At 35.6% G+C, this 14,150-nt stretch overlaps 1 protein-coding gene across 10 annotated transcripts in view; it reads right to left on the bottom strand.

Annotated features, from left to right (window-relative positions):
* Positions 1-373: 373 nt before the first annotated feature.
* Positions 374-14,150, bottom strand: part of Gabra4 (gamma-aminobutyric acid type A receptor subunit alpha4) — a 68,992-nt gene continuing 55,215 nt past the window's right edge. For 5 of the 10 annotated variants that reach the window (XM_035452782.1, XM_035452781.1, XM_035452783.1 and 2 more), the window contains one exon: positions 374-895. In XM_035452782.1, the coding sequence (XP_035308673.1) occupies positions 374-895 (522 nt within the window). The remainder of the gene's footprint in view (positions 896-14,150) is intronic. The other 5 variants (XM_035452788.1, XM_035452787.1, XM_035452786.1 and 2 more) reach the window with 1 other exon arrangement.

Below are 14,150 nucleotides of genomic sequence, written 5' to 3' on the forward strand. Positions count from 1 at the left end.
CATCTTTCCTTAAGAAAAGATGATTCACTTTCTGACCACTAGGGAATTAATTGACTCTTTCGATATCTATCTGGCTCGTATTTTTTTTTTTTTTTTTTTTTTTTTTGGTTTTTTGAGACATGGTTTCTCTGTGTACCTTTGTAGACCAGACTGGCCTTGAACTCACAGAGATCCTCTTGCCTCTGCCTCCTGAGTGCTGGGATTAAAGGCATGCGCCGCCGCCACCACCACCACCATCACCCAGCTGGCTTGTGTTTTTAAATTGAAAAATTACGTAGAATTTTTATTTTAGTAAAGAATACTTATCTTTAAAAACATTTAAAAAGGCAGTCTGAATTCCATCATCTTTTATGAAATTACTATAGCAACAAAATTACATTAGACTTTCTGATTTCTCCATGGTGTCCTTAGATAAATAGACAACCCAGTAGACCATGTTAAACGCCCCAAATGTGACTGGGAAGAGAATACGAGCATATTTGTCTATTTTACTTGTGCCAGATCCAGACGGTGGTGGAGCAGAGGGAGGAGGTGTGGCTGACACAGTCCCAGGTGCCCCTGTGGTATTAACTGTGGTCTTAATTCGCCCAAGTCTAGACCCAAATGCGGGACGCGTAGAAGCTGACCCCAAAGAAGCTGGTCTCGATGTGCCACAAGGAGTGGGAGAGGGTGCAGATGAAAGACTTCTTGCTGCAGATATCGTCTCAGCTGCATTTGCCCTGCTGAATGGATTTGGGCTAGAAGCTAAGTACTCCTTCGCTGTGGCTTCAGCAGGCTCTTGGACTGTCGTGGTCTTACTGGAATGGTTTCCCACCTCAGTTCTGCTGTTGGTATCAGATTCTGAGTGGACCAAGGCATTTGTTCTTTTCCTCATATTCGAATTGGCATGTGTATTCTGAAAGATATATCAAAAATGCATTGATTATATAATTTTATGTAGATCCATACCTAATTCAAATGGTAAAAATGTATGAATACTTGGGTCTATAAAATAATTGCTTACTTCTAGCCACATTAATAGTAAGTAGAGATATGGAGAAGTCAAGAGGATTGAGAGGAAGCTTACCAAATGGGTGATGGGAATAAACAGGCCTCAGAGGCCATCAATGAAAAAACACAATTGAGAGCTCAATTTGGAGAAATGGACATTTTCTATGACTATATATCATGATACTACACTCAGACATTTTTAACAGTTCACTCCAAACCTCTCGAATTTGTGAATTATGACTTCAAGGTCAATGAGTAGAGTTTGAAAACAGAAGAAAACAGTTTCACAAAACAGAGCCAAAGCAGAGTCCAAGAGACTTAGAATTCATTCCTCATGTGAGCTGGAGTATTCTTCTCAACAGATTGCAACTGAACTAATGAGAACTGCTACCTAACATATGGCACCTAATTTCAGTGGAGACAACTGGAATAAAAATCAACATCAACATAAAAGCTGATGACACCATTATGTACCCTGCACTTTTCCTCTACAATTTTGAATCCTATCTTATAGAAAAGAATAATCAACTTTAATTTATTCTAAAATGCTACATACATCATAAGGAATACGAAAGTGTTTGAACTGTATATACTATTGCTGGAAAGAAATTATGTATACCTACATATCAGGAAATAAAAAGAATATAAGAAAAGTAAATATATTGGAAGTAAAACTGGGACAAAATTCTAAGCAGTGTCAGAGAGAAGGTTCAACTACTAAAGGCATTTGCTGGCAAGCTGGTTACTGGAGTTCCCACCCCAGGACCCACGTAGTAGAAGGAGAGAACTGATTCCAGAAAGTTGTTCTCTGACCTCCACACTCATGCTGTCACTTTTACATTCATATGTGTGTGCATGAATACACACAGACAAACCTACACACACAAACACACACACACACACACACACACACACACACACACACACACACACACACATTCCATAAGTAAATATAAAGTTAAAATAACTCACAGTACATGGAGAAGGGAAGGGAGTGAAAACTGAATACTTGCAAACACTGTGTGTATGTGTGTGTGTGTGTGTGTGTGTGTGTGTGTGTGTGTGTGTAGGTATGTATGTGTGTATTTCTCCTCACCGTTTTATTACAGTTTCACTAATGCTAAACCTAATGATGGGTTACTTCTAACTCCATCCTTAATAGATTAACAGAGACTGAATTTTCTTCCCCAATTGAAATGAATAGAAAGTCCTATAAAATACACAAACAACTCATTACCCAAATGAACTGGATATCAAACAATGCCAGATGAGAATCACTGAGAGAAAAGAAACAAACCTAAGAGTTTCCATATTGTGGTGCAAAAACAAACAAAAAAGAACCCAGGAAAAAGCTAGCCAACCTCCTGAACTGAAGAGATGATTTGAGAATGTGTGAAGAGCAAGGTGACTAGCATTTGCAGGGCAAAGAACTGAAGAGGAAAATGTAAAACAATAATCTCCAAAAGCCTAAACAAAGTTATGTTCAGTTACGAAGCAGTTCATGAGTGAGAGGTACTCACCCAAGGTTGAAAAACAGAACCACCAGAATGTATGGAAGAAAACAGAACTTGATACCCCCCCCAAAAGACAAGTATAATGATTGAATAGTTCCATTAGCCAGATTTAAAAAGTGTCAATATCAACTCAAAGGCTTTGCTTCGGAAGTATGAAATGAATCGTACTAAAGAGAGACATTAGCTCTAATAGTCCTACTGCTGATTCATAGATTTTAATAGCAAGATCAGAAGATGAAGCTGACTCCAATAACTTATCTGTTCTCCAGGACAATGTGCAAGAATATTTAAGAGCCTCTTCAGAATTCCCTCTAGACCAGTATTCTTCTAGAACTTTCTGAAACTCTGTGAGAAATATTTGTGTAGTGGGCTGGTTACAAAACTGATTCTAAACCATCATGTATCCGTATAATCACATCCCATGTAATGTGCACACTGCCCCCCCCCAAATCAAAAGATAGACTCCATTTGCCCATAATATGATTTACTATTTTTTTGGATACTAATGTACTGTGATAATGATAGCTTGAAATTTCCAAATCCACCTCAAGAGTTCTGATTTGATTTCATCTTGCTTAAAGTGTTCTAAACAGAATGATAAAGAACACCTCCCAAGTTAACTTCTAGGGTAAGAGACCATTGGAACGTAAGCACTTATTGCAGTGAAACCAAACAACAAGCTGATGAGTCTGTTCCAGCTAAGAGAATATAAACAGTCTAGGCAAGCTAAATCAACACAAACAGAAATTTCACAATGATTGGTAGAATTGGAAGCAAAAGTAAATATTTATTGTAAGCCCCTTAGTACTGTCATGACTTATTATGCAGCATTGTTCTTTCAATATATTAATGTTTATCAAGCATTTGGACAGAAGGACTTTCTAAACCTCTCTTGTGATCAACCATTTGTGCTAATGAAAAGTCCACTTTGCAAGGAATTCATAGAGGACCTTCAGGGGGTGCTGTTGCCTAATATCACCCAAAAGCAAAATGACCAAGCTGTGACGTTCTTCAGAAGAAATTTTTGTGTCACTTTCCTTTTTGAAGAGGAAAATAAGAAGTTCTGACTGGTCAGAAGTCACACTAAATATTACTAAGTGTATAATTTGTTGTGCTGAATAGCTCTTCTACTCAGAAACAGGACTGAGCCTTTCAAAAACTTACTGCTGAGAAGTTTATTCAAGACTTGGAAATCAGAAGTATGGTATATCATTTCAATGTCATAAAGGTGTGTGGCTTAGCAGGCCACCCAAGGGATGTGAATGTTTTAGAATAATTTACCTGAGTGTGATTCTACTAATTATTATTTGATTTGTGACCAGATATTGTAAAGTTTGCATGTTAAGTTGTAGCTTCATGACTAGCAGAAAATGTCAGTAATGGTTATGGTGTTCTTTCTCTACACTAAACGAAACAGTTCTGCATCAAAACTAGCCATTGTATTATAGAATCATTCGTTATAAAAATGCTTTAGAGGGGCTGAGGGCAGGATCAGCAGTGAAAACCCTGCCAAGAATCCCCCAATGAGGGGTTGGGGGAAAGGGCAGTTAGTAAACACACTTGTGATACAAGTATGAGGGCCTGAATTTGAACTTCTGGTGACATAAACCCAAGGAGCAGTTGAACACATCTATAACCCCAGTGCTATGACGACAAGATATGAGCTACAGACAGGAGGATTTGAAGCTTGTGAGCCAGATGGCATGATTTATATAGTACCAAACAATAAAGAGTCTGTCTCAAAACAAGGTAGAAAGCAGAGACCAAAATCTGAAGTTTTCCTCTGACCTCCACATGCTTTCCATGTCACATGCACTTCCCCCTTGACACGAAGGCATGCAGGCATACAGAAGTTGCCCTTTCTCGAAGATTTTGAGCTAGTTTTTCACCTGAGTAGTTGATAAATGAATTGAACAAAATCTTGACATATGTACATCTGCCATTTGTAAATGTAAATTTTTGATTGTTTGAAAACTATATTTTGTTGTATATTCTATATGTAATTCAAAGTATTTAGAAGTGCATATCAACAAAGCAAGAAGCAATGGGAAGGAAGAAAATAGAATAAATGGTGTCATTAAGGTCGCTGTATGGAAACAAAAACCAAATCTGTGTCTGTCTAGTTTAAATGTGTTAATGAGCTATAACGAGTGTCTTATTAATCACTGTAGTTTAAATTACTCAGTAGGAACCAAATTCACAACTGATGAGAATATTATAGAAAGTCAAGATCCTTCAAAGTGTTTTCATAAAAAGAAATTATATTCAAGACCAAGTTTACTCTTTGTTTGTGGAGCCAGCTATGGGTTATTGTAAGTAATACAAAAGCAAATAAATTTTCTAGATTTTATTCTAAAATTAACTGAGAAGGCCTAAGAAGTCTCAATAGTATCTATCATTCCTACATAAAGGAAAAAGGAATTTGACTAATTTGAGACTTAAATCATTGCTCTTTGCTAAGCAACCAAATGCTATTTAAAGTATCTTCTATTTATGTCTGAAGGTAGACTGTGTAAAGAATAGTCATCATTTCTCATCATGGCAAACCACCAAAGGACAGAGGAATCCATTCCTAGCCAGCATAGGACTCACTAGGAAAAATGTTGGCATGGAAGTCAAGTTTTGGAGCAAATGAAGTGTCATTCAGTGTGATGTTGATTCATACAGAGTTTAGAGTCTTCTATTAGTGTTTCATAAACACATAGTAGTTTCCAGCAGAACCTAAGCATCATCTGAATTTTTTAAAAATTATGCAATTTGGAATGATTTTGTCACTAGTCACAATAGCCTAAAGGGGAAAAATGTGGTGGGATAGAGATGAGAGGTGGCAGATTCAAACAGAACCAACAATTTAAAGCAGCAACCAGCAAACAGGATCAGATCCAAGCAATTCATCAGCCATGACTACAATCTGGCAAAATTTCTGCAGAAGCATTCTAACTCAAAATATTAAAATTCATCTCAACTTATTACTCTAGCAGTGAAGGGATAAAGTAACTAAGATTAGGTTTGCAGAATGCAAGCAGCTACATTTATATTCTTTGCCCAAGAAGCTAAATGAAGTTTAATAAAATGCAATTTAGCACTCCTAAATTAAAAACTAACAAGACTAATAATGAACAGGTTTATCTTCCAAAATATCAATGAGTCAGATACACACAAAATAAGAATTAAATAATGTTAAGACATTTATTCAATGCCACTTTAACTTGACTCAGGGGCAGACACACACACACACACACACACACACACACACACACACAGAGAGAGAGAGAGAGAGAGAGAGAGAGAGAGAGAGAGAGAGAGAGAGAGAGAGAGAGAGAGAGAGATAAATGTGTGGTAGAACTGCTACACATACGCCCAGAGGTAATGATTTACTAAGATATATCAATAGTGGTTTTAGAAAGTTCTCTCATATAGAAATGAAAAACATTACCTCCAAATAAACATGCTAAATATTTCATAAATAGTTTCAAAGGGATTCTATCACATATTGAGCTCTAGAATATAGAAATAAAAACAATGAGTTCCCAATTTATTATATTTCATTTCCTCCCTGTGTTAGCATTTAATCCAATCTTCACATTTCCATAAGCTACAGAAATATTATTTTCAATGCCAGGAACTGGAACAAACGTCTATTTTCTATTTGGACTACCCAACCCCTTCCTGAGATTTTTAAAAATTCATTTCGTCTGTCTCATATTTGAGGGTTTTACACATTAGGATTTCTTTGAGATAAGTAGTTTTGTGGTCAATTTTGTTTTATAGCAATTCCTGTTATATATTACATGTGTCCTCAGTGGGAGAAGCAACTTTGCTGGCAACTTAAGCAGTCAGAGCAGAAGTTTTCAGCTAAGTCAAGTGCATGTCTCTAGAATGCTGTCTGAAGGTGCTTTTTTATTTATAAATTCTACCAACTTATCCTAGAGAAATAAGAGGGCAAAGCAGACACAGTTAGCTTTCTCAAAACCCACACCCTGGGGTGGATTGATCCTTTCCTATTCAACCAGGGAGTGAAGTACTGCAGTCATCTAAAGTGTTTATACAAATACTCTCAAAGGCAGTAAAATGTTGAGACTCTTAGGCTGCATTTGTAAAATATTCATGTATTATTTATGTGATGTAGGTGTTTTTCCCTAAAACTGGCTAATTGATTACAATATCAGAATCCCAAACCAGACAGAACTGAACTCCAGTACTTAATCGGTTATTTGTAGTTATTGGGTATACAGCAACTTATTTACCCTCTGAAAATCTCAGACTTTTTTAGGCAACTAGATTATTAGTATGTCTTCCTCATAATGAATAAATGAACACCCAGTATGCATTATGCAACATCTGAATAGTGTGTAGGAATTTAATCCAGTTGATGTCAGATAAAAAAGAGTCTGTGTGAAAAATAAAAAATACTCTGAAACAAATAATTATCAGAAATAAAATTTTGGAAGACATTTTAATGTATCTACAAGTTATGAACAAAATTTCTAATACTCATCTAAGTAGTTAAGAAGATGATCACTAAAACAAGGAATAGGCTCTGGTAAAATCAAACAAAAAAGTATGTTTCTCATTGAATAAGGAATAAATGCAAACAAGTACAAAATCGTATTGATATTCAAAGATGAGAATTAACTGATGCACAAAACAAACACAAAATACAATTTGGAGAAAACTAGCAGTGCACTACTACTACTAGAATGACTTCAGTGGAATAGTTTTTACAGCTAACCTCAAGCTCACAAGCTTTGGCTAAATCAGGCCCTACTATCAATGTCATGCTCCATGCAGGAAAAAAGGATACCAACAAATATTTCATTGTATAAGCTATATATGGTTGCATTATTATATCATATTTTTTGTCTCTTTAGTATTTTAACAGTTAATGGTAAAACCTAAATTCTAGTCATCAGGAAAACAACAATGGTCAGGAAACAACTGTATACCACTCTCCCTCAGATAAGTATATTACATAATGCTTTAATAAGGCACAGTTTTAGCTCACCATTGTCTAGATAGCCCACTCTCTAAATATAAATGAATATTAAAAAGACTTGAATCTGAACCTGATATTCTCTGATATTCTATAGTCAGCTTTTTCCTCATTTCTTATTTCAATTATAGTAGTCAAAAAATGAGGTGATGTGAGCACCAGATAAGGGATGGGAGAAGGCAGCAAGCATCAAAGAAATTCATAAATTCAAACATCAATAGTTTAATCACTGCTGTTTGAATTAAACTCTTCCCTCCTCGAATTCCTATGGTTGAATATATTAGACGAGGGTATCACATAGATGGATATCCTCATAGATTATGAGGATACACAGGAGACAGCTCTCACCTACAGTGTGTGAGGATACAATGGCAATGGGGAAGAGAGACATCATGAGAATCTGCAACCTACCAGCCCATTGTCTTAAAATTTCCAGCGTCTGAAATTAGAAGCAATTCATTTCTGTTGTTGAGTCCATCTAGTCTATGGTATTTTGTTACATCTGCCTGAGCAGACTAAGAGGATCATCTAATGTCAAAAATTAAATCCATATCATAGATTTTTAAAATGCTGAATCAATCTTCTCCTGAGGAAAAATTAGCAACATCTAAACAAGTTTGTAGTTCTCCCTCTTTCAGTTATTCTCTCTGGAGTTAGGCTTTAGTGGAAACTCAAAAATCCCAGGTAGAATCAACATAAAAGCCTCCCTGAGAAACTGAAAAGTGTTTGTCAAGAATTAAACATTAATTTTCTTCACATACTGTTACGTGTGCTAGAAGGAAGGAACATACTTTCAAATGTACTATGGGGCCGGTGCATGTTTTTTCTAAGAGGATAATATTGTCTAGATACTAGATTACATCAAGTCTTTCTTGGTAGTTTTTAGCTACTTCTCTACTCTGGAGTTAGTTCCAGCTCTTTCTTCAATCACCCAAAATTTTTCCCTAAACATTTTCAACTCTTTTCAAATCATGACTTCTGTATTGCTAAGCATGTTTGTTGAGGTTTAGGACATGCGTTTAATTAAATATTAAAAATGATGTTTGACAAAATGACTTGCAATTTTTCTCTTTCACAGTTTATGTTTTTAATACTTAAAGTGGAGCTAACATATAGTCAATAACTGATAAAACATTGCAAGAGAACATGACTACTATAGAAACAGTAGGGTAATAGACTGTATATTTAAAAAAAAAACTAAAATGCTGAATCTTTTGGTCATAACGATATGACTAATGTTTGAAAAGACAGATATGTCTTTCGATGATTTGGGAATTAAGCAATATATACAAGAAATAATAACATTGAAATATGTATAATGATGTGTCGTGTGTGTGTGTGTGTGTGTGTGTGTGTGTGTGTGTGTATGCGTGTGTGTGTGTGTGTGTGTGTGTGTGTGTGTGTTGGTGTGTGTGTGTGTGTGTGTGTGTGTGTGTGTGTGTGTGTGTGTGTATGCGTGTGTGTGTGTGTGTGTGTGTGTGTGTGTGTATGTGTGTGTGTGTGTGTGTGTGTGTGTATGTGTGTGTGTGTGTGTGTGTGTGTATGCGTGTGTGTGTGTGTGTGTGTGTGCGTGTGTGTGTGTGTGTGTGTGTGTGTGTGTGTGTGTGTGTATGCGTGTGTGTGTGTGTGTGTGTGTGTGTGTGTGTGTGTGTGTGTGTGTGTGTGTGTGGTGTGGTGTGGTATATGCACATGTGTGTACATTTGGAGGCCAAAGGAGAATGGCTTAGCATCTTCTATAGTTATCAACATTGTTGGGGAGGGAGCAGGGTCTTTCACTGAACTTGAAGCTTGCCATTTGGGGTAGGCTGGTCAGTGAGTTTCCAGGATCTGTCTGTCTCCACACTACAACCTTGGGCTTATAGGCAAGTATGGCCATGTCCAGCTTTTATGTGGGAACTAAGAATTCCAACTTGAGTCCTCTCTTATGAACACCTAGTGCTCTTACACTCAACCATCTCAGCTCAACCCCATAAATATGTGTACCTTTATACAACAATTAAGTACTTAATCTGAAAAAGTGAAATTTAAGTTCTCAAATAAACTTCAAAGTAAACTAACTCTTTCAACCCAACATCACCTTAAGAAATTGATTCATTGCAGCCTGAGATTATTTGCAAATTACATTCAAAGCTGGGCAATATTTACATAAGTTTTATTATTTTGTACAGTTGATATAATTTGATCATAATGAAATTTTGCTATAATAAATAGTTATCCAGAAAGATTCATGGCTATTCCAACCCTATAGAAAGTTGCCATTGCAGTAGTCTGAATCACAGTTTCATCTGCATCAACAGCCACCAGGCATGCAAAACAACCATTCATCAAGACCATATACCCAGCACACAGAGACAGAAAACAACAACAAAAACAAAAATGCCATGGTTCAGGTAGTATCCTGACATATAACCCTTTACAACAGAATAGTTATGTGGCATAAAGATGTCTTCGATAAGTCAAGCTGCATATTGAATTTCTTTGGAATTTCTGTATTTTTGTCTAGTGAATCTAAACATTTATATAACTGTTTTTAAAAGTTTATTTTTAGTAGATAAGCAACAAACTTCATGTTTGGAGATTACTGTTGAGGAAAAATATTATAAAAGATCTATAATAAACAACAAATACTTCATTGAAGATATATATCCAACCTATTTATTCATTAATCCATTGAAAGTATAGATTTCTTCAAGCTGTTTCACTGGGTGTTGTGGAATTTTTGTTTAATTATGTAAAAATGCATTGCATTTATTTATGTTGTGGAATATTTGTGTATGTAAAGAATTGTTGCATTTTTAACTATGTAAAGATGTGTTGCTGTTTTGCCTTGCCTGCCTAAGGCACCTGATTAGTCTAATAAAATTTTGAATGTCCAATAGAAAGGGAGGAGGTATAGGTGGGACTTCTTGGCAGGGAGAGTAAATGAAAGAAGATAAAAAGTCCTAAGTCAAAATTTAGATAACTAGAAAAGATTAAATTGAGTTAAAAGAGCTAGTGGGACAAGCCTAAGCTAAAGCTATGCATCTATATTGATAATAAGTCTCTGTGTCTTTATTTGGGAGCTGGTTGGAAGCTCAAAGAAAATTCCAACTACAACTGGGTATTAAAGATACAATGAGCAGAAATATTTCAGTTCTTGAAATTTCTTTCAGGGATAATTAATCACTATGAAAGTAAATAAGTACCATAATTCAATACCATATACTATGAATCAAGCTGCACTACATGAATTTTACAGCTTGTAGAATAATATCAGCTTATTGCTTCAATACATGGAATTGTATTAATGCTCTCATTCTGCAAGTATGGGTAATGGAATCTAAGAATATCTTCCAAAGTCAGTCAGTTAAAATATTTCAGAGTTGAAATTTAAATTCCAAATGATACTCTTAACCACATTGGGAATCTGCTAGAAACTGTAAATACATATGCTTAGGAGAATTTTTTTAAGCACAGAGCATTTTTCTGAAGTATATCTACAACAATCCAGCTAAATTGGTGCTGTTAGTAAACAACATGGTTTTTCAGATCTGAATTCAACTGTATGTAGGTTTGACTCTGCTAGCAACACTGATCCTAAGTCTTTATTTCCCAGATAAGCACCTCTTCATTGGTAAGGCATCTTTCCAATGTGTGAAAATATTTTCTTAACCCCGAATCCTGGTCTTATTCCCACTTAAAATAATCTGTTTTTTTTCTGGAGTTTTTTGTTGTTTTTTATTTTTTATTTATTTTTTGCTTGCTTGCTTGCTTTGTTTTGTGACTTGATTGTCATGAAGTATCTATAGATTCTGTATAACAATATGCCTTTTGCTCCTGCCTAAATATCTATAAATAGGCCTACATTCAGGTAACTTATTCTGCAGAAAGTTTTATCTTAGTAACAAATGCAACATAGCTAAGTAAAGTTCTCCTTTCCTTTTTCATGTTTCTCTTTTTATTTTCTTGAGACAGATTTTGCTGTATAGCTCCAGCTGAACTCAAACTCAAAAAATCCTAGTCTCCTAAGTATTGAGATTGAAGGCAAGAGTCATCATAAACAGCTAGGAGTTTTTTTTTTTTTTGTTTTTTGTTTTTGCTTAATTGAAGAAATTTTCTATTAGTTCAAAAGATGAATTAATATTTCCACTCAAATTCTACATTTTTCTATATCAGATAAAAACACTTCACTTGTATAACACTCCTAAGAGAAGCTTTTTCTAAATTTGTGTTCACAGATTCTTCTTTAAGTTTTAACACAGCACTTTAACACAAAATACTGTTGAGAGATTTACTATTCAAAACATGATAAAACCAGTGTAAAAGACACTACAGAGTCCACCCTGTAATCCAGGGAAAGTTTCAATCAGTAATATCTTTGCTTTCAAACTTTAGAATGAGTCTCAAAACATGTTAGTTCTAGATATGAAGCTAATGGAATTCAACAACACATAATAAATTATGGATAAGGCAACTCCATGTAAACAGACATATATAGCAGAAGATGACTTACCAAATCATTTATTGTATAGATGATCCCTGTTTTAAAAACACCATCTTAGCATATACCTAGGCTAGCCTCAAGCTCACTATGTAACTGAGGCTAGCCTTATACTTAATCCTCCTGACTCACCCTTCCCGTGCTGGTGTTACAAGCTACGTGTCACTATGCAGCATGCACACAATCTCGTATACTTTTAAAACACAATTCCCATTCCAATTTATAGACTGAAGCACAGGAAGTTGGTCAGGAAGCATAGGTTGAATTATCATGCTACCAAAAGGTGGTCCATATCTACATACAGTTAAATAATGTATTAAGCAGGCAAAACAAATTTGCATGGCCCCATGACACCTCATAGTGCTTACATATCAAGTACGTAACCCTTCAAACAGCTTAAATCATTTAGGTCTCTTCCAGGAACTAATTTTATTTGTCCTAAGGGGTAAGCCCCATGGTATCAGCGTAATTTGAATTGGGGCATTATCAAAATCATTCAGAACTTAACAAGCCTCTCATGCTGGAACAGCTGTTCATCTGAAAGGATTTTTTTTAACTTTCTATGATCCTAAGCTAATCACACTTGAGCTAGAAAATAAGGTATTAGACTATTTTGCATGTTCTACCACTTTGTGACAAGAAAGCCAATTTTGCACTTCAGTAAAGGCAGACTGTAAATTTAGAATGAATTGAACCAGTAGCTGAGTTGCAATTTCTGGCAAATGGCTCATCAGCACATTAATGTATACCACCAAGATAACCACTTCAGTCATGTAAGCAGGCAAGTAGAAGACACAGACATTTGGTTGGTAGCAAGGCAAATATACTCTCTACCAACATCTACAAAACAAATCCTAAAATGCAAAGCTACCAAGCATCACTGCCATTTCCACATGACAGTATATATGCTGATAAAAATTAATAAGAGAGCCACTGATTTTAAAACCAGGCAGAAAACACTTTGACCTACTAGATACTATTTGTGTACTTTGGTAGAACATAGCCTATCTGGCTTCATACATCTCCTGCATATACTAAAGAAAGTAATAAAGATGAGTTATTAGTGGGACAACATTAGTGAAGTGCTCAAGCCCTTCGTTAATGATAAAGTCTCAAATGCTATTATTGTATTGCTAACATTTCATATTACCAAACATAGATCATTTGTATTGATGGAATATTACTAAGAAAGTTCCATTCATTCTGTTTTTCTCAACAGAACTGCATGTTAGATAAATACTGTTGTGAGAACACAATCCAAAAATAGAATCATGTTAGAATTCTGAGTCCTTGTGAGAAGACACCAAGAAAGCTCAGTTTCGTCAAAACAACAGAATTGTTCTTATAATATGGTTTTGTGCTCCTCCCAGGTATAGTTGATAGGAGTGAGTTTACTTAGGACTCTTATGGAAAAACATGTTTCAGACACATGCAGATTGTCCCTGTGGTTGTATATTTTTGCTCAGGTGATTTTTCTTAACTTTCAAAGTATAAGTTTTCCAATTCTCCGAATAAAGTTGGCTATTTCATGATACTTTAGTCTGCCTCATTTTTAGGCATCACTATCTCAGGTTCATGCTGCCATTAAAGCAGTAAACATGTGGCTCCCAAACAGAGACCTTAAGTCAGCTATGAGAAGATAACAGAGTGGAGACCTTCACAGAAGGAGGAGAGCAAGAATAATGGGCCAGAAACCAGGGAAGCCTTTGCCTTATGTGGAGCTTGTCCATAATTTTTTAAAGAAATAAGGAACACAAGTGTTAAAATCAAAATTATTAGATCGGTTGCAAATTGTTTATGATAATAATCTCTAGTTTCCAGAATAAGAAACTTTAGATTAAGTATGGTACAGAGCCTAAAAGAATATTGAAGAGGCAACAAAACCAAAGGGAAAAGATCCTTGTTCTATTTTGGATCACTTGGGCATTAATACGAGCTGTTATCAAAACACTTAAGGGAAATAAGGAGGATATTAGTCATGAGATTGGTTTCTTGAATGAATATAAACAGGATGATGGTAAAAGAAGATGGTAAAAGAAGCAAAGAAGGAAGTTTTCCCTGCTCAGGCAAAATCCAAAATAAAAACAGTACCACCTATGCCAGGAACAGTTCCCTCAGCTCCCTTACACAAGCCTCTTTTAGGCATGTGTCTTCCATTATCTGAACTGATCCT

This window comes from Cricetulus griseus (assembly GCF_003668045.3).
Source record: "Cricetulus griseus strain 17A/GY chromosome 1 unlocalized genomic scaffold, alternate assembly CriGri-PICRH-1.0 chr1_1, whole genome shotgun sequence".
NCBI lineage: Eukaryota > Metazoa > Chordata > Mammalia > Rodentia > Cricetidae > Cricetulus > Cricetulus griseus.